Source organism: Microcaecilia unicolor, chromosome 7 (genome assembly GCF_901765095.1).
Source record: "Microcaecilia unicolor chromosome 7, aMicUni1.1, whole genome shotgun sequence".
NCBI lineage: Eukaryota > Metazoa > Chordata > Amphibia > Gymnophiona > Siphonopidae > Microcaecilia > Microcaecilia unicolor.
This window is the reverse complement of record NC_044037.1, coordinates 98,387,735-98,407,919: the sequence shown is the minus strand read 5'-3', so window position 1 is coordinate 98,407,919 and position 20,185 is coordinate 98,387,735. Positions and strand designations below refer to the sequence as shown.

The 20,185-nt window shown below is 44.2% G+C and overlaps 1 protein-coding gene across 1 annotated transcript in view; it reads left to right on the top strand.

Annotated features, from left to right (window-relative positions):
• Positions 1-20,185, top strand: part of ATXN2L (ataxin 2 like) — a 446,514-nt gene that overhangs the window by 315,356 nt on the left and 110,973 nt on the right. Inside the window, exon 14 of the mRNA XM_030209208.1 lies at positions 2,484-2,737. Within this exon, the coding sequence (XP_030065068.1) occupies positions 2,484-2,737 (254 nt within the window). The remainder of the gene's footprint in view (positions 1-2,483; positions 2,738-20,185) is intronic.

Sequence of the window (20,185 nt, the reverse complement as noted above, 5' to 3'; positions counted from 1 at the left end):
TATCAGACCGCTATGCTCCCTGCCAAAATCCAGACATACCAGCTCTTCACGAGCATCCACTTGTGGAACTCGGTGAGGCAACTGTCTAGCTTGGTTGATGCACTCCCTCCGGAGCAGGCCGAGCCTTTTCGCCAGGTTGTCAGGCAGCAGAAGGCGTGTCAGATTCCTTGCCAGGGGTACGTTCAACACTTTTGATGTAGCATCCAGGATCGCTTCCCAAGGTAGAGTGATGCGCAGACTGTCATGGCTGCGTGTCTCTGACCTGGATCATTCGGTTCAGCAGCGGATGGCAGATGTTCCTTGCCGGGGGGATAACCTTTTTGGTGAGAAATTAGAGGATCTAGTTGACCAGTATCAGGCTGGACTTGAGCCCTTGAACCTAGGCCGAGGCCTAATATAGCTTGTAGCCCAAGCCCTAGGATGGACCGAAGAGGTACTATACACCACCCCAGCTACCAAGCCCTGCACACACGCGCGACCAACTTGCACTACCAGAAAGGGGAAGATAGGGCATTCAGGCGGGCCTTACGACCTAACGGGAACCCACTTGCTCAGAATATAGTCATACGGGCCTCACAGCCTAACTGGAACCGACTGAAACCCAGGGAAGGGGGAAAGAAAAAACAAGGGGTCCTCACGTGGACTAGAGCACCAACACACTAAGTGCTCGCTAAGGACACAAGGAAAAAACTGAACTAGGAAACACATCAGGCTGTACCTCACAGCACACAAAGGAAATGAGGGACTGAGAAAAATGGATACAGAGAGCAGAGACCCCCAGCAGACAGGAGAGGGAAAAGCCAGCAAAAAATAGACTCACCCCGCTCAGAAAGGCAGTACACAGTAATAGCGAGAGTAGTGACAGCAAAAATAGAATTAAAACAGTCACAAGGGAAAGACTGCTCCAAACAGCTGCCAGAGGCAGGCAAAATACTGCAGTCAAAGGGTTAACCAAGCTCTGAACACACTGCCGACAAGGGTAACGTAAACACAGGGAAGAAGAAACTAACAACCCCCATGGAAAGAAACAAAGGTCCCGAGTCTGCCACAAAGACAGACAAAATACAAACATAGCACAAAGGTTAACTCCAAGGGAAACAAAACAAACAACCTGGAACAGAATGATAAACTAGCTTACCACAAAGTACCAGAGTCAAACAGAGGAAATCACAGGTGAGGGAAGAGGGGTAAGCGGACACACGCTGGAAGCAGCAAGCACAGTGAGGCAGAGCAACAGAGGGCTACAGCAGAGAAGGAGAAAACAAACTCCACAACACACAGAGCAGAAGCTTCAAACAGCGCAAGGAAAGGCTTCAGCAAAAAACGAAAGGCAACGCCAAAGCAAGGATTGTTGGAAGAGTAAGCTTAAGTAGATCAGACTGACGTCAGCTCAGCCCAGTTGGGCCAATCAGGAATGGTTCCAGGCATTCCCCTGTCTGACAAGCAGAGTTAAACAGAATCATAACAACCAGCTCAATGATGCTATGGATTCTCTCTCCCGCCGGGCATCTTCTGCTACTACCTCCTCATCTAGGAGGTTTTTTGGAGGGAAGAGGAGTGCTCCCTATTCCTATGCTAGGTGTAGGTACACTCCTGCTTCTCGGCAGCCTGCCCAGGCTCAGTCCCAGCGCGCTCATTCTCGTCAACAGCGTGCGCCTAAGGCCACTGCGTCTCCCCAGCAAAAGCAAGGTGTATATAAGTGAAAACATTCAAGCATTACTATGACAGTCTGACAGGGTGGGAGGATGGGGGTGGGTAGGAGGTATGCATGGGGACATCTAAGCATATCATTGATATTCTAACAGGATGGGTGTGAATATCAATGATATGCTTTGATTTCCCCATGCATACCTCCTACCCACCCCCATCCTCCCACCCTGTCTGACTGTCATAGTTATGCTTGAATGTTTTCACTTATATACACTGTCAGCTAGCACATTTGCTTATTTCCGATCTGACGAAGAAGGGCAACCTTCGAAAGCTAATCAAGAAATGTATTAAGTTATGTCCAATAAAAAAGGTATCATCTTATTTTCTTTTCCATGTTTTATTTTGTTTGATTTCTATTGATAACCTTAAGAGTGGACTAACACGGCTACCACACTCCTCTACTTAAGATATAATGGAAATTCTGTACACTACTGTGGTAGACACCGTTAGCTGAAATATATTTGTATTTATTTATATATGGGCAAGAGCAGATATAGTGGAGTCTGGGGCCTTGTGCCACCCACTTACATTCTCCACCATTTTGACTGAGTGATAACCCATTCTTTTTCTTCTCCCACCACCACCAAATGAAAACCAACTTTTTTTTTTCTCCTTAAAGGTTAGTCTGTTTTATGTCTTAACATAAGAAAAAGACGAGACCTCTGAATGGCAATTAAACAGATATTACTCAAGTAGAATGGATTCCAAATGCATGTTTGTTATGGAGAAAAAGATTCTTCTAACAAATCATTATCTTTTTCTTCTTCCTCTAGTTGCAGCCGAGCAGTACCTCAGATGCTGGTCATGAATCGTTGCCATCCCGGGTGAAAGATGGTATTGAGGTGAAAGGCAAGGTGCCTGATGCTGAAGTGGCAGAGGATTCAATCCTGATGCTGACAGAGAAGTGTAGTGGAACAGACTCTGAGCAGCTAGAGGGGCCTAAGGAGGACAAAGTGCTGTGTGAAGGGACTTCCAGCCCTCACAGTAGGGTAGACACCGAGGAGCGAGAGGAGGGACCAGTCTCTGAGTAAGTGATGGCTAAGACAGACTGTGGAAGGAGCTGGGGCAGGGGATTAGTGTGAAAGGAGGAAAGGATTTGTGGGAGTGTCAGGCTTAGGGGCATGAGGACTTTGGAGTCAGGGGATTAATTTTTCCTCTTGGGTGTAAGATTGACTCAGTTGGAGAAATCTTATTAGCAAAAGCTTTCTCAAAAAACACTATTTTGAACTCCAGGTAATGTTCATAGCAGTTCCATTCACCATTTATCATCAGAGCACATTAATATACATTCTTAGGGTCACTAGAATCATTTCTGGCCCTTGGCTTCTTAATTGGTCTGGCATGAGTAATTACTCATATCTAATTATATGTTTTCCTCATCGTCCCACCAGGCCAGACGTGGGTTTTAGTCCCCTACCAGAAGATAAAGATAGAATGTGAACTTGTAGATCTTGTGCATAAAGGGTCCCATGTAGCTTGCAGCTCTCCAGTACTTTGTTTCCAGTAGATGCTGGTAGTGAGATCCATGCAGCTGCAGAGAAGTTGAAGGATCTAGATGGGTCCCTGAGGGTCAGCCGGAGAATTGTTGAGTACATAAGCATTGCTGTACTGGGTCTGACCAAAGGTCCATCAAGCCCAGTATCCTGTTTCCAGTAGCGGCCAATCCAAGTCACAAGTACCTGGCAGGATCCCAAAGGAGTAAATATATTCCATATTGCTTATTCAAGGAAAAAGTAGTGGATTTTTCTCAAGTTCACCTTACCAATTTATGGGCTATTCGTCCAGGAACCTATCCAAACCTATTTTTAAACTCTGCCACACAAACAACTTTTACTACATTCTCTGATAACAAATTCAGAGTTTTATTGCACGTTGCGTGAAGAAATACTTTCTACAATTTATTTTAAATGTACTATGTACTAACTTCGTTGTGTGCTCCCTAGTTCTTGTACTTTTGGAAAGCGTAAACAAGTAATTCATATCTACCTGCTCTACTTCCACTAATTAATTTATAGACCTCTTATTTCTCCCCTCAACCATCTCTTCTCAAAGCTGAAGAGCCCTAACTTCTTTAATCTTCCCTCATAGAAGTCTTTCCCCTTGGTTATTTTGGTTGCCGCCCTCTGTATCTTTTCTAACTCAGTTAGTTTTTTTTTTTTTTTTTTAGATGTGGTCAGCATTGTACACAGTATCCAAGGTGTGGTAACACCATGAAGTGATACATTCTCTGTTCTATTTTCCATTTCTTTCCTAATAATTCCTAACATTCAATGTGCTAGCTTGGCCATGGCTGCACACTGAGCAGAGGATTTCAACATATCAATGATTACACCTAGATTCTTGTTCTTGGGTGGTGACTCCTAATATGGACCATTGCATCATGTAACTATAGTTGGTTTGCTCTTCCCTACATACATCACTTTGCACTTGCTCAAATCTTCTTGTGACTTAATAACTTTGTATCATTAGCAAATTTAATCATACCACTTGTTACTGTTTCCATTTAGTTTATAAATATGTTAAAAAGCAGCGGTCCCAGCACAGATCGCTGGGGAACCCCTCGGTTCATCGTTTTCCATTGAGAATATTGAACATTTAACCTTACCCACAGTAGGGCATTGCCTCTTATCCCATGACTTTTTAACTTCCTCAAGTATCTTTCATCAGGTACTTCAACAGATGCTTTCTGAAAATTCAGAACGCTAAATCAACCAGCTCACCTTTATCCACATGTTCACACCTTCAAATAAAAGTAGCAGATTGTTAAATCCATGCTGGCTTTGTCCCATTAAACATGCCTCTGTATATGTTTAGTAATTGTGTTCTTTATAATAGTCTCTACCATTTAGCCTGATGTCAGGCTATCCGCTCTATAATTCCCCGGGTCACCTCTGAAATACTTCTTAAAAATCGGCGTCACGTTGGCTACTTTTCAGTCTTTCAGGTACCTTGCTTGCTTTTAAAGATAGGCTATAGAGTTCACGTGACGCTACGATCAGGAGCGGTTGCTCCTGCCACCTCTTTACAAATCCCATTTTTTTTTAGGCAAATCTGACCCCAACTTTTATGCTCCAACTATCTGACTGCTTTGGGAATTGTTTGTTTGGTTTGCTGAGGGATCATGGCCTTGAAAGTGCTCCGCAAAGACAGAGAAAAAAGCAGGCTCCAAAAGGAAAACGTTGCTGCGCCAGCTAGCCCCACAAGTTCTTTGATCAGATCAGTATGGGTGACTGGGCCTAGATAAGCATTTAAGCTCCATTGACTTGAAATTGGAACAACTTCAGTGTAACATGGAGTAGCTTAGTTGGGATCTCGCAGCTTTTCAATAGAGTACTGGGGAGCAAGAGGATCACGTGACAAAAGTGGAGGATGTGCAGTCCCGCATTCAAACAGTACTGGTTACTTTGAAGAAAAAATAGAGGATCTGGAAAATAGATCCAGATGGAACAGCCTTTGCTTTGTGGGACTGTCTAAGGCACTGGAAGATAGGGAACTAAGAGACTTCTTGGAGACTTGGTTACCTCAACAGCTGGCGCTTCCGGCTTTGGTGGACCCATTTCAGAGAGAGCGGGCTCATCTAGTCAGCTTCAGGTAGTCGGTGGCCTCCAGGCCTTGAGTGTTGATCTGCCAACTTCTAAATTTCTCCCACAAAACAGCTATCCTGCAAGCCCTTTGAGGTGGGAAGGAGCTCCTGTATGAGAATCGTAAAGTCCTGTGTTTCCAGTACTACTCGGTGTCAGTGGCGGGGTTTGTCATCTCTCTGCTCTCAGCTATTTGCCAGTAAAATATGATTTGGCCTTCTTTACCTCACTAAGCTGAGGATCACCTCCCAGTCGGAAACAAAGACCTATACATCGGTGGAGGAGGCTCAGTTTTCTTCGGCAGCTGGGACCGTTGACTCCACAAAAGGAGAGCCCGGATCATTGACCACCTGAAGAGCTTGATTCCTTGGTTCTTTTTTTTGTGGTGCCCCAATGATTGGCTCTACGTTAAGGAGGCCATTTTGAGCAGCTAAGCAGATACTCTTTTGGTTTGAACTGGAGTCCTCAGCGAAGAGAAAGAAGAGAGGAGAATATATATGCAACTGAAATTTTATTTATTTTATTTTTTTCTCTTTGTTTTGTATTGTAATGGGGCGGCTGCATTTTGTGCTGGACTCACTTGTTGCACCTGTTGAGGGTGGCTGCTTGTGTATGTCTAGTAACCGGCCTTTTTTTTTTTTTTTTTTAGGGTTTGCTTTTTCTTTGGTATGGATGTGTGCAAGTGTGTGATCATTCGGGGAATGGCATATTAGGAGTGAGGGCTGCATAACCTGTATTGGTGCATATTGGGTAGTTGTTTCTGTACGAATTGGGGTTTACTCTGTTCATTGGAGAGGTGTAAGGGGGGGGAGCATTGGGGTGTGACTTGTTCCATTTTGGAGCTTTAAATTGGCGGAGGGATGGCATGGGGCAGGAGGAGAGGTTGGGTGGGGATTGGGCAAAGGATGTGGGGCAATTTGTAGCTGGGGGGTTCGGACAAATGTCCGGATAAATATCATAATTTAGGTACTTTTGGGGTGGATATAGCAGTAACGAGGGCTGTTTCTCTTCATATGGGAATAGAAGGGAGAGACTGTGAACTGGGATGGTCTCCTCAAATAAATCATAGTTTCTCTATGAAGTTCATGTTTCAATGCTTTTTGTTATGGTAAAAGTTGTCACCTGGAATGTGGGGAGTAATCACTCCCCCATTAAGCACTCTATTCTACAACAGATTCAGCACCTCAGAGCTGATGTCGCCTTCCTCCAGGAAATACCTCTTTGATTTGGAATGTGCCAAACTGGTGAAATGGTGAGTGGGAGACTGTGTGGCTACACATGCTCTGGGTAAGAAGGGCGGAGTGGCCATATTTATATAGAAAATGTTTGGCTACTCAATTTCAAGGTGTTAATAAAGATCCGGGAGGTCACTTTATTTTTTGTAAGGCCTCGATAGCACAGCAAACAGTGATAGTGGGCAGTATCTACTTTCCTAATCAATTGGATGTTGCTTTTTACAAGTGACTTTTGGGAGTCCTTACTGGTGAAGTCTCCACTCCTTCGATCTTTGGTGGTGATTTCAATATGGTTTGGGATCCAGAGCTTGATAAGTCCCACCCATCCCCACATTTGAAGTCTTGGCCTGCAAAAGGTTTGCCTAATTTTTGTTCCTTATTGGATCTCCCTGATGTGTGGTGTGTGCTGCATCATTTGGACAAAGATTATACGCACCTGTCACGTGTGCATGCTTACACAGTCATGGATTGATTACTTATTGATCTCTCTCTCCCTCCTTACTGTTCTTTGATGCCCAGATTGGTTCATAAGCAGTCTCAGATCATGCAGCTGTTTGGTTAGACTGGCATCCTGGTGGGTTGGACAGATCCCCTAGGGCCTGGGTCTTTCGTAGCCATTTATATCATGATGTGAAATTTCAGGAGAGATTACTGGTGTGTTGGAACGAGTATAAGTAATTCAACCAGACTTTTGAACCCAATGCAGTCCTCTTTTGGGAGGCTGGTAAAGCAGTCATGCGGGGTGACTACATTAGCTATTCTAGTCATCTTAAGAAGGTTAAGGATAGGGAAATGCTTCGTTTGAAAAGACAACTACTGGTCTTGCATCGGTGTTATGGTGCTAACCAGTGTGCAGCCCTTAAGCAGGAGTTGCTGTTTGTGCAGACAGCCTTAAATACTTTAATTCACAGCCACTCCGTCAAATATCAGGTCTTTTACAGATATCAGCTGTACAAACACGGCAGCAAGAGTGGTAAGCTGTTAGCTAGATGGATTGCTGGGAAACAGGCTTCCATGCCCATCGTTTTTGTTAGAGATACCTCTGGGAAGTTAGTTCACACGGATAGTGCCATTTGTGACATTCTCAAAACCTCTTATCAAACACTATGTACTCCGCCTGAGTCTGATGGCTTACCAGGTCAACTCAGGTGAGGAAGATCTAAACCTTTCAAATAGAGTTGACCTGGTAAGCCATCAGACTCAGGTTTAGATCTTCCTCACCTCTCTCAATCGGACCGAGATCTCTTAAATGCGCTAATTCACTCTGATGAAGTCCACTGGGCGATTAGTTGTAGCCAATTGGGCAAGGCCCTGGGCCCTGATGGTCTTCGGGCTGAGTTCTACAAATCCTGGGCAATGCTGTTGTCACACCCCTGACTAGTTCAATGCCTGGGTAGATGCAGAATCCTTACCTGATTATTTGAACTTAGTTCAAATAATAGTTTTACCTAAGCCAGATCAGGATCCTACTTTGCCAGCGTCGTATCAACCAATCTCTTTTCACAAAAATCTTGGCTTACCGTCTGGGTCGAGTGCTGCCTTCTCTCATCCATGAGTCTCTGGTTTTATTAAGGGCCACTCTGTGGCTAAAAATCTTTGGCATATCTTGGCTGCCTTAGAGTTTGTGACCACTTGTAAGATGCCTTCCATATTTGTCAGTTTCAATGAAGAGAAGCCTTTGACGGGGTCCAGTGGGATTTTTTTTTATTTGCCACTCTGGAAGCATATGGTTTTACAGGGCTCTTCATGTCAACGGTCAGGGCCTTGTACTCTTCATCTCGGGTACGAATAATGATAAATGGACATGTTTCTAACGATTTTTTGATTGGTCATGGGATCAGGCAAGGGTGCCCATTGTTGCCTCTTCTTTTTGTATTATCTTTAGATCCCCTTATTTGTGATATTCATTCTAACCCTGACATTCAGGGGGGGGGGGTCGCCATTGGTGTGGAGACCTTTAACGTGGTGGCCTTCGCCAATGATCTCTTAGTGCTTTTAAGTGATCCCCGGAGTTCTCTGTGTGCACTTTTGGAGACCTTTTTCGAATTTGGAGATTTTGCAGGTTTTTACCTGAATCTGGACAAATCAGAAGCTTCAGCTTCAACACCAAATGCCAAACTTCTCTGACCCGGAACCTTTCCATTGCGGTGGACAGACCAGTTCTTTAAGTATCTGGGTATTCTTCTTACTCCTAATATGACTATCTGTACCACCTCAATGTAAACTGGATGATTCTCAAAACTGAGCAACAGCTGGATCTTTGCCAGGTTCTACTTTTACCCTTAGTAGGGCGTATTTGTCTCCTTTGGATGGTGGTATTCCCTAGATGACTGTATTTGCTTCAAACCTTGCCAATCAGATTGTTGCAGAGAGATACACAGCTTTTTAATTGACTTGCTATGATATTTTGTTGGGCTAGGAAGCCAAGCTATTATTATTTGATGGGTAATTGGGCTCAGGGTGGGATGGGCCTGCCTAGTCTGAAGTTATATAATATCACTTGTTTGTCACGACACGTCCAGGATTGGCTATACTCTCGCTGTTGTTTTACTCCACTGGGCCTTAAGAGAGCCTATTTTGCTCCCTATAACTCGCTCTCCTTTATGCTGACAGGTCTCTGCTCCACAGACATCTGAGGATAAGCGTGCTTTTAGGCCCCCTGAGGGGAGGCATGGCGAATGATAGGGGCTTGGGAGCTGACCTGCGAGTCACTGATCTGTTATCCTGGCAAGGCAGGATTGGATAATCAGGTTTTCGTTCAATGGGACAATTTGGGTCTTAAGAGCTTGGAATATGTTCTGGGTGCGGAGGATGGCCTTAGGTCTCTGGCTTTTTTAAAAGGCTTGGGAGACATTCAGTGGGGAGACACATTTGCACATTGCCAGCTGAAACATTATATCCTGTCCTTAAATACAGGGTCCCAGAGCCAGCCTTCAAAAATTTTGACAACATATCGGACTGTACAATCACTATCTCGGGGATTCATAATACTTTGTGGAAGTTGGAGAGACCTAAGGGATTGGAGCTGATCAACCATAGTTGGGAGCAGGATGTGGGGGTGAAATTGGACTCTTGGGACCTACTTTCTTCCATCAAAGGTATTCCACGGCTCATCAGTAATGCCAGCAGCAGAGAATTTTCCTTTCGAGTCCTATTCAGGGCTTTACTCAAGTACAAATATTTTGTGCAGGTGGACTGCCCTCGCCTCTTTGTCCTAAATGTCAGATGTCTGATAATTTTTTCCATGCTTTTTGGGGCTATGTGGTGGTTAAGTGCTTTTGGAACCGGGTTACTGATTATTTGGCCCTCCTATTACATTGTCAGTTTAAGGGTGCCTCAGTGCATTTGGTGATGGACTGCCTTGGGTCTTTTCGTGGTTCTATAGCGGAGTGTACTTTGTTGTTTCATAAACTGTGCCTTTTGGCAAGAAAGTGCATTTTGCAGTCCTGGACTATAGCTCACCCGCTTGCATTTTGGCACTGGCGTAACCTTGTGCACCTGCTGCTGTCCTGGTAAACACGGAAGGCCAGGGACTCTTATAAAAGAAAATCCTGATTTTTGAAGCTCTGGAGCCTATACCCTGGCCTCTTTGGCCCCACATGGTAGTAGTCTCATATTAAATGTATTATGGTGGGTATATCTCTTTGGACATGTTTCTCTTATGTCCCCTAGCTTAGCTTTATTAAGTTGGATCAAGGTGGGGAGTGGTATATGTTTTCCTTTTGTCTTTTTTTCCTTTGGCTACTCTGGAGGGGTCATAAGAGCCTCTGGGGCAGTGGAGGGGCGGGGTCTTTTTGTCACCGAGGGGGTGGGGGGTTCTGGAATAGATTTGAGAGGGGGTTGCGTTGAGAGTTGGAATTCATGAAGTTCAAATGAGACGTATTGTTTACTTGAATGTTTATTGCACTTTTCAATAGTCTTTAATAAAAAAGAATTAACATAAAGATAGGCTATAAATTACTAATAATAATCTGCAATTCCATAGCGTCCTTCCAGACTGGCACAGATGGCCTATGCACTCCAACCAGCAGGTGGAGACTAGGAACCACTGACTTCTGTGTTAAACTATAACCATGTACAATAACCATGTTCTGCAGTGTTCAGAGAGTCAGTAGTTTCCTATTAGAAAAGATAAGAGATGTAAAGGTGGAGGAATAGCTTATATGTGAAAAAAACAATATTAAAGCAGCTGAAATGCAGGGGACCTAGGGAGAGGAAGAAGCAATATGGATTGTCTTAGAAAAAGAAAAGCAATGTAAACAAGAGGAAAAGGAAATCAATACAGTTCACCAAACAAGTCTCCTGACAAAATAAAGTAAAAGAAATACAAAAAACTGCAAGATTACCAGATAAAACTGAAAGAAAAGAAGAGAGAAATATGACTGACAAAGACTGAGAAGTTCTGAGAGAAGAGTACATTTCTCTGGTAAGTGAACGCTACTTTGCTTTGGGAACTTAAAGATTGGGGTTTAAAGGAGGAATTGTAGGTTAGTGTTAGGCAAAATTAAAAAGCAAATTTTAACAGCTAATCTCCATAGTCTTTTCCACTTAGTTTTAAAAGCTTTGGACCACAGCATTAACAGAATCTAACAGCCACTGCAGGATCTAATTTAGTATTCCCCCCCCCCCCCCCCTCCCCAACACCCACCCACCCCTAGGACAACTCCTCATTTATAGTCAGTTATTGTAATTAGGGTAACAAGCAAGGAGTGCTCTTACAGAGTTTTAAATACATTTCATTACCATCTAAGAAGGAAATAATAAATCATACAATATACTATATAAAGTAAAAGACACTTTTTATATTAGGCTAATATCCTTAATACTGTAGCAAGTTTTAAATTATTGAAAAACACTAAGATGGAGTCAGCAGTCCAGCAGCGAGAGGGGTGCTATCCAGTCTTTTGCATTGAGTTTCACATGTACGATTATCTCCCAGTTGGTGAGATGTCATATGTTTGCGCCCGATGCAAAGAGCTCTTAGCTCTTAGAGAACGTGTCCGTTCTCTTGAGGCTAGAGTAGCAGACTTGGTGGAGCTGAGGGAGACAGAGAGGTGCATAGAGGAGACCTACAGGGCTGTTGTAGAGAAGTCTCACCTCCAGTCTAGTAGCCCTTGTGCTACCTTGGAGGAGGGAGGTCTCCTAGAAGGAGAGCATCACCCTGGTGAAGTAGGAAGTACTCCTGTAGCCAGGACCTGCCCACCAGGGGATGTACTATCCTCTCGCACCGAGGATATGTCTCCAAGTGCTGCCCGGGAGGGAAAGGTTAGGACAGGTGTTGTAGTTGGTGATTCGATCATTAGGCATATAGATAGCTGTGTGGCTGGTGGACGTGAGGATCACCTGGTGACTTGCCTGCCTGGTGCAAAGGAGGCGGACCTCACGCATTACCTAGATAGGATTCTAGATACTGCTGGGGAGGAGTCGGCTGTCTTGGTACATGTGGGTACCAACGACATAGGAAAATGTGGGAGAGAGGTTCTGGAAGCCAAATTTAGGCTCTTAGGTAGAAAGATCAAATCCAGATCCTCTAGGGTAGCATTTTCTGAAATGCTACCTGTTCCACGTGCAGGGCCCAAGAGACAGGCAGAGCTCTCTAGTCTAAATGCGTGGATGAAACGATGGTGCAGGGAGGAGGGTTTTAGATTTGTTAGGAACTGGGCAACATTCTGGGGAAGGGGGAGCCTGTTCCGAAAGGATGGGCTCCACCTTAACCAGGGTGGGACCAGGCTGCTGGCGTTGGCATTTAAAAAGGAGATAGAGCAGCTTTTAAACTAGAAATGGGGGGAAGGCCGACAGTCGCTCAAAAGCGCATGGTTCGGGAAAAGGTATCTTGCAAAGATACCTCACAAACAGGGAAGATAGGGTTTCTGGATAGTGAGGTTGCACAACAGACCGTGGTAGGCCAGGTGCCCTTAAATACAACTAAAGATCAGACAAAAGATGGCAAATCAATAGTGTCAGGTACTAAGCATCATGCAAATAGGAACAACAAACATACTCTGAAATGTCTATATGCAAATGCTAGGAGTCTAAGAAATAAGATGTGAGAGTTGGAATATATTGCACTAAATGAAAAATTGGATATAATAGGCATTACTGAGACCTGGTGGAAGGAGGATAACCAGTGGGACACTGTCATACCGGGGTACAAAGTATATCGTAGTGATAGGGTGGACCGAACTGGTGGAGGGGGTAGCATTGTATATTAACGAGAGCCTTGACTCAAATAGATTACAAATTCAGCAGGACACAAATCACTCCTTTGAATCATTGTGGGTTGAAATTCCATGTATAAAAGGGGGAAAAACGGTGATAGGAGTGTACTACCGTCCGCCTCACCAGGATGAGCAGGTAGACGCAGAAATGATAAATCAGAGACGCGAACAAAATGGGCAATGTGATAATAATGGGTGACTTCAATTATCCAAATATAGACTGGGTAAATGTAATATCGGGACACGCTACAGAGGTGTACAATTCCTTGATGAAATCAAGGACAGCTTTATGGAGCAGCTGGTGCAGGAGCCAACGAGAGAAGGAAAAATTCTAGACTTGGTCCTTAGTGGAGCGCATGATCTGGTGAGGGACGTTATGGTACTGGGGCCACTTGATAACAGTGATCATAATATGATCAGTTTTGATATCGACCTTGAAGTAACTGTACACAGAAAGTCAAATACGTTAGCGTTTAACTTTAAAAAAGGAGACTATGATAAAATGAGAAGAACGGTAAAAAAAAAACTTAGGGGGGCAACTGAGAGAGTAAAAACTGTACAACAGGCGTAGACCCTGCTCAAAAATACCATCCTGGAGGCCCAGGCCATACATATTTTGCGAATTAGAAAAGGACGGAACTCCAAAAGACAGCCGGCGTGGTTGAAAAGTGAGGTGAAGGAAGCTATTAGGGCTAAAAGAAACGCCTTCAGAAAATAGAAGAAGGAACCATCTGAAAATAACAAGAAGCAGCATAAGGAGTGTCAAAGCAAATGCAAGGCGCAGATAAAGAAGGCCAAGAGGGATTACGAAAAAAAGATAGCATTAGAGGCCAAAAAACATAGTAAAAAAAAAATTTCGGTATATTAAAAGCAGGAAGTCGGCAAAAGAATCGGTTGGGCTGCTGGATGACCGAGGGGTAAAAGGGGCGATCAAGGAAGACAAAGACATAGCGGAGAGACTGAATGAATTCTTTGCTTCGGTCTTCACCGAGGAAGATTTGGGTGGGATACCTGTGTCGGAAATGGTATTTCAAGCGGACGAGTCTGAGAAACTTACTGACTTCACGGTAAACCTGGAGGACGTAATGGGGCAGTTCAGCAAACTGAAGAGTAGCAAATCTCCTGGACCGGATGGTATTCATCCTAGAGTACTGATAGAACTGAAAAATGAGTTTGCTGAGCTACTGCTAGTGATATGCAACTTATCCCTAAAATCGAGCGTGGTACCTGAAGATTGGAGGGTGGCCAATGTAACGCCGATTTTTAAAAAAGGCTCCAGGGGAGATCGGTGAGTCTGACGTCGGTGCCGGGGAAAATGGTAGAGGCCATTATTAAAAACAAAATTACAGAGCACATCCGAGGACATGGATTACTGAGACCGAGTCAGCACGGCTTTTGTGTGGGGAAATCTTGCCTGACCAATTTACTTCAATTCTTTGAAGGAGTAAACAAACATGTGGACAAAGGGGAACCGGTTGATATTGTGTATCTGGATTTTCAAAAGGCGTTTGACAAGGTACCTCATGAAAGGCTACAGAGGAAATTGGAGGGTCATGGGATAGGAGGAAATGTCCTATTGTGGATTAAAAACTGGTTGAAGGATAGGAAACAGAGAGTGGGGTTAAATGGGCAGTATTCACAATGGAGAAGGGTAGTTAGTGGGGTTCCTCAGGGGTCCGTGCTAGGACCGCTGCTTTTTAATATATTTATAAATGATTTAGAGATGGGAATAACTAGCGAGGTAATTAAATTTGCTGATGACACAAAGTTATTCAAAGTTGTTAAATCGCGACAGGATTGTGAAAAATTACAAGAGGACCTTACGAGACTGGGCGGCTAAATGGCAGATGACGTTTAATGTAAGCAAGTGCAAGGTGATGCATGTGGGAAAAAGAACCCGAATTATAGCTACATCATGCAAGAAAGGGATCTGGGTGTCGTCGATAATACGCTGAAACCTGCTCAGTGTGCTGCTGCGGCTAGGAAAGCGAATAGAATGTTGGGTATTATTAAGAAAGGTATGGAAAACAGGTGTGAGGATGTTATAATGCCGTTGTATCGCTCCATGGTGCGACCGCACCTTGAGTATTGTGTTCAATTCTGGTCGCCGCATCTCAAGAAAGATATAGTAGAATTGGAAAAGGTGCAGCGAAGGGCGACTAAAATGATAGCGGGAATGGGACGACTTCCCTATGAAGAAAGATTAAGGAGGCTAGAGCTATTCAGCTTGGAGAAGAGACGGCTGAGGGGAGACATGATAGAGGTATATAAAATAATGAGTGGAGTGGAACAGGTGGATGTGAAGTGTCTGTTCATGCTTTCCAAAAATACTAGGACTAGGGGGCATGCGATGAAACTACAGTGTAGTAAATTTAAAACAAATCGGAGAAAATTGTTCTTCACCCAACGTATAATTAAACTCTGGAATTCGTTGCCGGAGAAAGTGGTGAAGGCGGTTAGCTTAGCAGAGTTTAAAAAGGGGTTGGACAGTTTCTTAAAGGACAAGTCCATAAACCTCTACTAAATGGACTTGGGAAAAATCCACAATTCCGGGAATAACATGTATAAAATGTTTGTACGTTTGGGAAGCTTGCCAGGTGCCCTTGGCCTGGATTGGCTGCTGTCGTGGACAGGATGCTGGGCTCGATGGACCCTTGGTCTTTTCCCAGTATGGCATTACTTATATACTTATATAAAGGGTGACAAGGCTATTTTTTTCAGGTATATTAATGAACAGAGGAAGACTAGAAATGGAATTATGAGACTAAAAGATTCTATAAACCCTTAAGTGGAAAGTGATGCATTAAAAGCAGATATGCTTAACAGATACTTCTGTTTTCCTTCACCAAAGAAAGTCCTGGAGCAGGCCCTCGGTCGGCTGATAAAAGGTACATATGGAGTTGATATTAGACCATTTATGGAAGAAAGCGTTTGAACAACAAAACTGAAAGTGAATGAAGCCATGGGGCCAGATGGGATCCATCCCAGAATCTTAAGGGAACTCTGAGAGGTTCTGGTGGGTCCTCTTAAAGATTTGTTTAATAAATCATTGGAGACAAGTGATGTTCCGTGGGATTTAAGAACAGCGGCTGTGGTCCCTCTTCACAAAAGTGGAAACAAAAAAAGAAGTGGGAAACTATAGACAGTAAGCCTTACCTCGGTAGTTGGAAAGGAAATGGCAGGGCTGCTCAAGGATAGGATAGTGAGTTTCCTGGAATCCAATGGGTTACAAGATCCGAGGCAACATGGTTTCTCCAAAGGAAAATTGTGCCAAATGAATCTGGGTGACCAAAGAATTGGATAGTGAACATAGTGGATGTAGTCTACTTGGGTTTCAATTAAGCCTTTGACACAGTCCCTCAGAGGGTCATAAATAAACTCAGCGGGCTAAACTTAGGACATAGTAGTGAACTGGTTGACTGACAGGTGGCAGAAGGTGCTGGTAGATGGTCTACTCAGAGGAGTGCCTCAGGAAATCAGTTCTGGAGCTGATTCTATTCAACATATTTGTGAGCAACATTGCTGAAGAGTTAGAAGGAAAATTTTTTATTATTTGCAGCAGAGTGGACAATATGAAGAGATCTACAAAACTTAGAAGAATGGTCAAATGTGTGTCAGTTAAAATCTGATGCGAAGAAGTGCAAAGTGATGCACTCAAGGTGTAGAAATTCAAAAGAGCAGTATATGCTAGGGGGTGAGAGACTGACATGCACGGATCAAGAGAGAGACCTTGGGGTAATAGTGTCTGAGTATCTCAAGGTGACAAAACAATGTGACAGGGTGGTGGCTGTTGCCCAAAGAATGCTTGGCTACATAGAGAGGCATAATCAGCAGAAGAAAGGAGGTGTTGATGTGTTGTTGCCTTTGTATAAGTCATTGGTAAAGGCCAAGTATTGTGACCAGTTTTGGAGGCTGTATCTCTTCAAGGATGTAAAACTTGAGGTGGTTCAGAGGACGGTGACAGAAATGATAAGAGTTTGTGCCATAAGACATATGAGAGAAGATTGAAGGACTTGAATATGTATACACTAGAGAAAAGGTGGGGAGAGAGAGAGGTGATATGGTACAGACATTTAAGTACTTGAAGGTATTAAACAAGCAAACCTCTTCCAGAGATGTAGGGGCAGTAGAACTAGAGGACATGAACTGAGGTTGCAGGTAGATAGACTTAGGAGTAATGTCAAGAAATACTTTTCCACAGATAGGGTAGTAGAGGCCTGGAATGCCCTCCGAGGAGAGGTGGTAGAGTCAAGAATGGTGAGTGAATCAAGGAACGAATACACTTCAAAGCCCACACAATGATCCACAAGATCCTCAATGGCGAATCCCCAAGCTACATGTCCAACATGATCGATCTTCCAGTCAGAAACTGGACCAGTACTTCTAGAACATATCTCAATCTTCATCTCCCTAACTGCAAAGGCCTTAAATACAAAACCTACTACGCATCCAACTTCCCTGTAATTGGCAGCCAACTCTGGAATGCCATACATCCGAAAAACCACTGAGCATCTACCCTTCCGAAAACTGCTGAAGACTTACCTCTTCAAACAAGCCTACGACCTGTCCTAACTCTCAAACACAACTCCACTCCACTATATCCACCCACACTCCAATCCCTTCAACACATCTCTTACCACTGTCCCACTCAATGTAATTATCCCACTCTATGAAATTATGCCGTCCCTGCGACACTTTGTTCCATACTTTGTATCATTTCTGTGATACATCGTACCATACTGAACCTAATCTAAGTAATTATGTCATCTCTTTGATACATTGTTTCCATCCCTGTATTATCTCTCTGATATTTTGTCATCTCTTTGATACATTGTTTCCATCCCTGTATTATCTCTGTGATACTTTGTACCACACTTTGTAAACCGCACTGAACCTGCTATTGAGCGTGACAGAGCGGGGTATAAATGCCACAAATAAATAAATTTAAAAATACATGGGATAGACACACAGGATGCCTAAATAGAAAGAGGATGGAAACACAACATCACTGTTGAGGTGTTAATCTTGGGTAGGAGTAGTGGTAGCTGAGGCCGATGCCGGTCAGACTTTTATGCTCTGTGCCCCACAAATAGCAAAACACTGAAAGAAGGTTCAGCAAATCTAGCATTGGGGGTACCGAGGCTGATGCCGGACAATTCTATGATCTGTGTCACAGGCTGCGAGTGAGGGTGCTGTGCAGCTCGGGAGGGAGGGGAAGACATTTTGACTGTAAGTTGAATACTGTCAGTAATACTTAGAGATGATATATGGGTATAATCAAGACTACATCATGTTTTGCTGCCATATGGTTGGTATGTGGAGACAACCAGCATTTAAGCATGGGTGACTGAGGCCAGCACAGAATGGTGGGTGTGGCTCTAGCCACCTTGTTGGACAGACTGGATGGACCATATGGGTCTTTATCTGTCGTTATTTACTCTGTGTTCTCAGTCTCTATTGCTCTGGTATTGCAGCCTGCTCACTTTAATCACCACAGACTGCTCAGAAAATAAAATACTACAGATTCTTTTAGATTTGTATTGGGTAAATAAAACTCTTTATTTGCACTTTAATTGGAGAGTGTATAAGTCATTATTGTTCCAACTACACAATGATTAAGAAATACACACACTAATCGAGTATATTACTAAAGGAAGACTATAGGAAAGTAAAATAAGAAAGATATATATATATACCATATATATAAACCTACCATCCAGGAATGCTTTAAAATCTTCTCGCACATTCCTTAATCTTCATTTCCCCAACTGTAAAGGTCTAAAGTACAAATTAATGAACGCATCAACCTTTTCTTATACGAGCGCACAGTTCTGGAAAGCATTGCCACGCAACCTGAAAGCGGTCTGTGAACTGATCAACTTCCGGAAACTAGTAAAGACCCACCTCTTCGACAAGACCTATCACAAAGACCAAGTCATGTGAAACTCCTACATATACCCTGAATGTAAATTAATGCCTTTTGTTTTCACTATTATGTATTCTATTACCATACAACCCAAATCCTTCTGTAACACCAAATGTCTACCCTCTTCTCATTTCCACTATCCATGAATGTATCTTAAGCCACATTGAGCCTGCAAAGAGGTGGGAAAACGTGGGATACAAATGCAATAAATAAATTTTATATATATATATAATATCCTATATAATAAAACGCACCTCCAACGTTCTGAAGCCGAGAAAGTGAAGCCTTGAAGCATTCGTGCTCTCTGTATCCATCTCCTGAATTGACGTCACGTACTTCCAGGTTTGTCACCAGCAGCAGTGACCAACCACACGAGGGTTCGTAATCGCCCCGCCCTCGAGTGCTATATGCTGTGAAATCCATTTCTCAGAAACAGAACTAAAACAAAGACAAAATATGATTTCTTTTCCTGCTGCTTTCCGCTCCTCTACAGGAGATTGACTGCGCCCTGCTCCCTCCCCTGTGCCCCGCCTTTTTCAGCAGCTGCCGCTGAAGCTGCTACTGCCAGCGTGGCACTGTCTGTCCAAAACACCAAAAAGTAACAGTCTCCAAACGTCAATCGCCGCTGCAGCCGCATTACTTCCCCCTTTTCTCCACGTACTCCTCTCTCCTCCTTCCACACACGCTTCTCCGGCCAAGCTGCACCTCACCACACGCTCACCCGTATCCTTCCACGAGATTCTTTGGGAAACGATGGAAGGAGGGGGAATCGACTAGCTGCAGGATGGATACGAACTACAAGATGATAAAATAGTTTGTGCTTGCTACAAGTTGAAACGAGTTCGAGGGAGGGAGGAGGGGCGACCCTGGAACTGGGAGGGAGGGAGGGGGCCCCTGACACACACTCTCATTCTCACACACACACACTCTCTCTCTCTCACGTTGACTGCGCCCTTCCCCCTCCCCTGTGCCCCACCTTTTCCAGCAGCCGCCGCCGCTGAAGCTGCCGCTGCCGGAGAGCATGGCACCGTCCGTCCAAAACACCAAAAAGTAACGGCCTCTGAACATCAATCACTGCTGCAGTTGCATTACTTCTCCCTCTTCTCCACCTACTCTTCTCTCCTCCTTCCACACACGCTTCTCTGCCCAAGCTCCACCTCGCCAGGCACTCACCCACATCCTTCCGCGCGAGTCTTTGGGAAGCAATGGAAGGAGGGGGAATCTACTAGCAGCAGGATGGATACAAACTACAAGATAAAATAGTTTCTCCGAGGACAAGCAGGCTGCTTGTTCTCACTGATGGGTGACGTCCACGGCAGCCCCTCCAATCGGAATCTTCACTAGCAAAAGCCTTTGCTAGCCCTCGCGCGCCGATGCGCATGCGCGGCCGTCTTCCCGCCCGAAACCGGCTTGTGCCGGCCAGTCGTCTTTTCTCCGCGCTCGGTACGGTTGTGTTTTGCCGTTCGTGCCCCGAAAAGTTGACCTCGCGCGTCGTTTGACTCGTTTCCGTGAGAA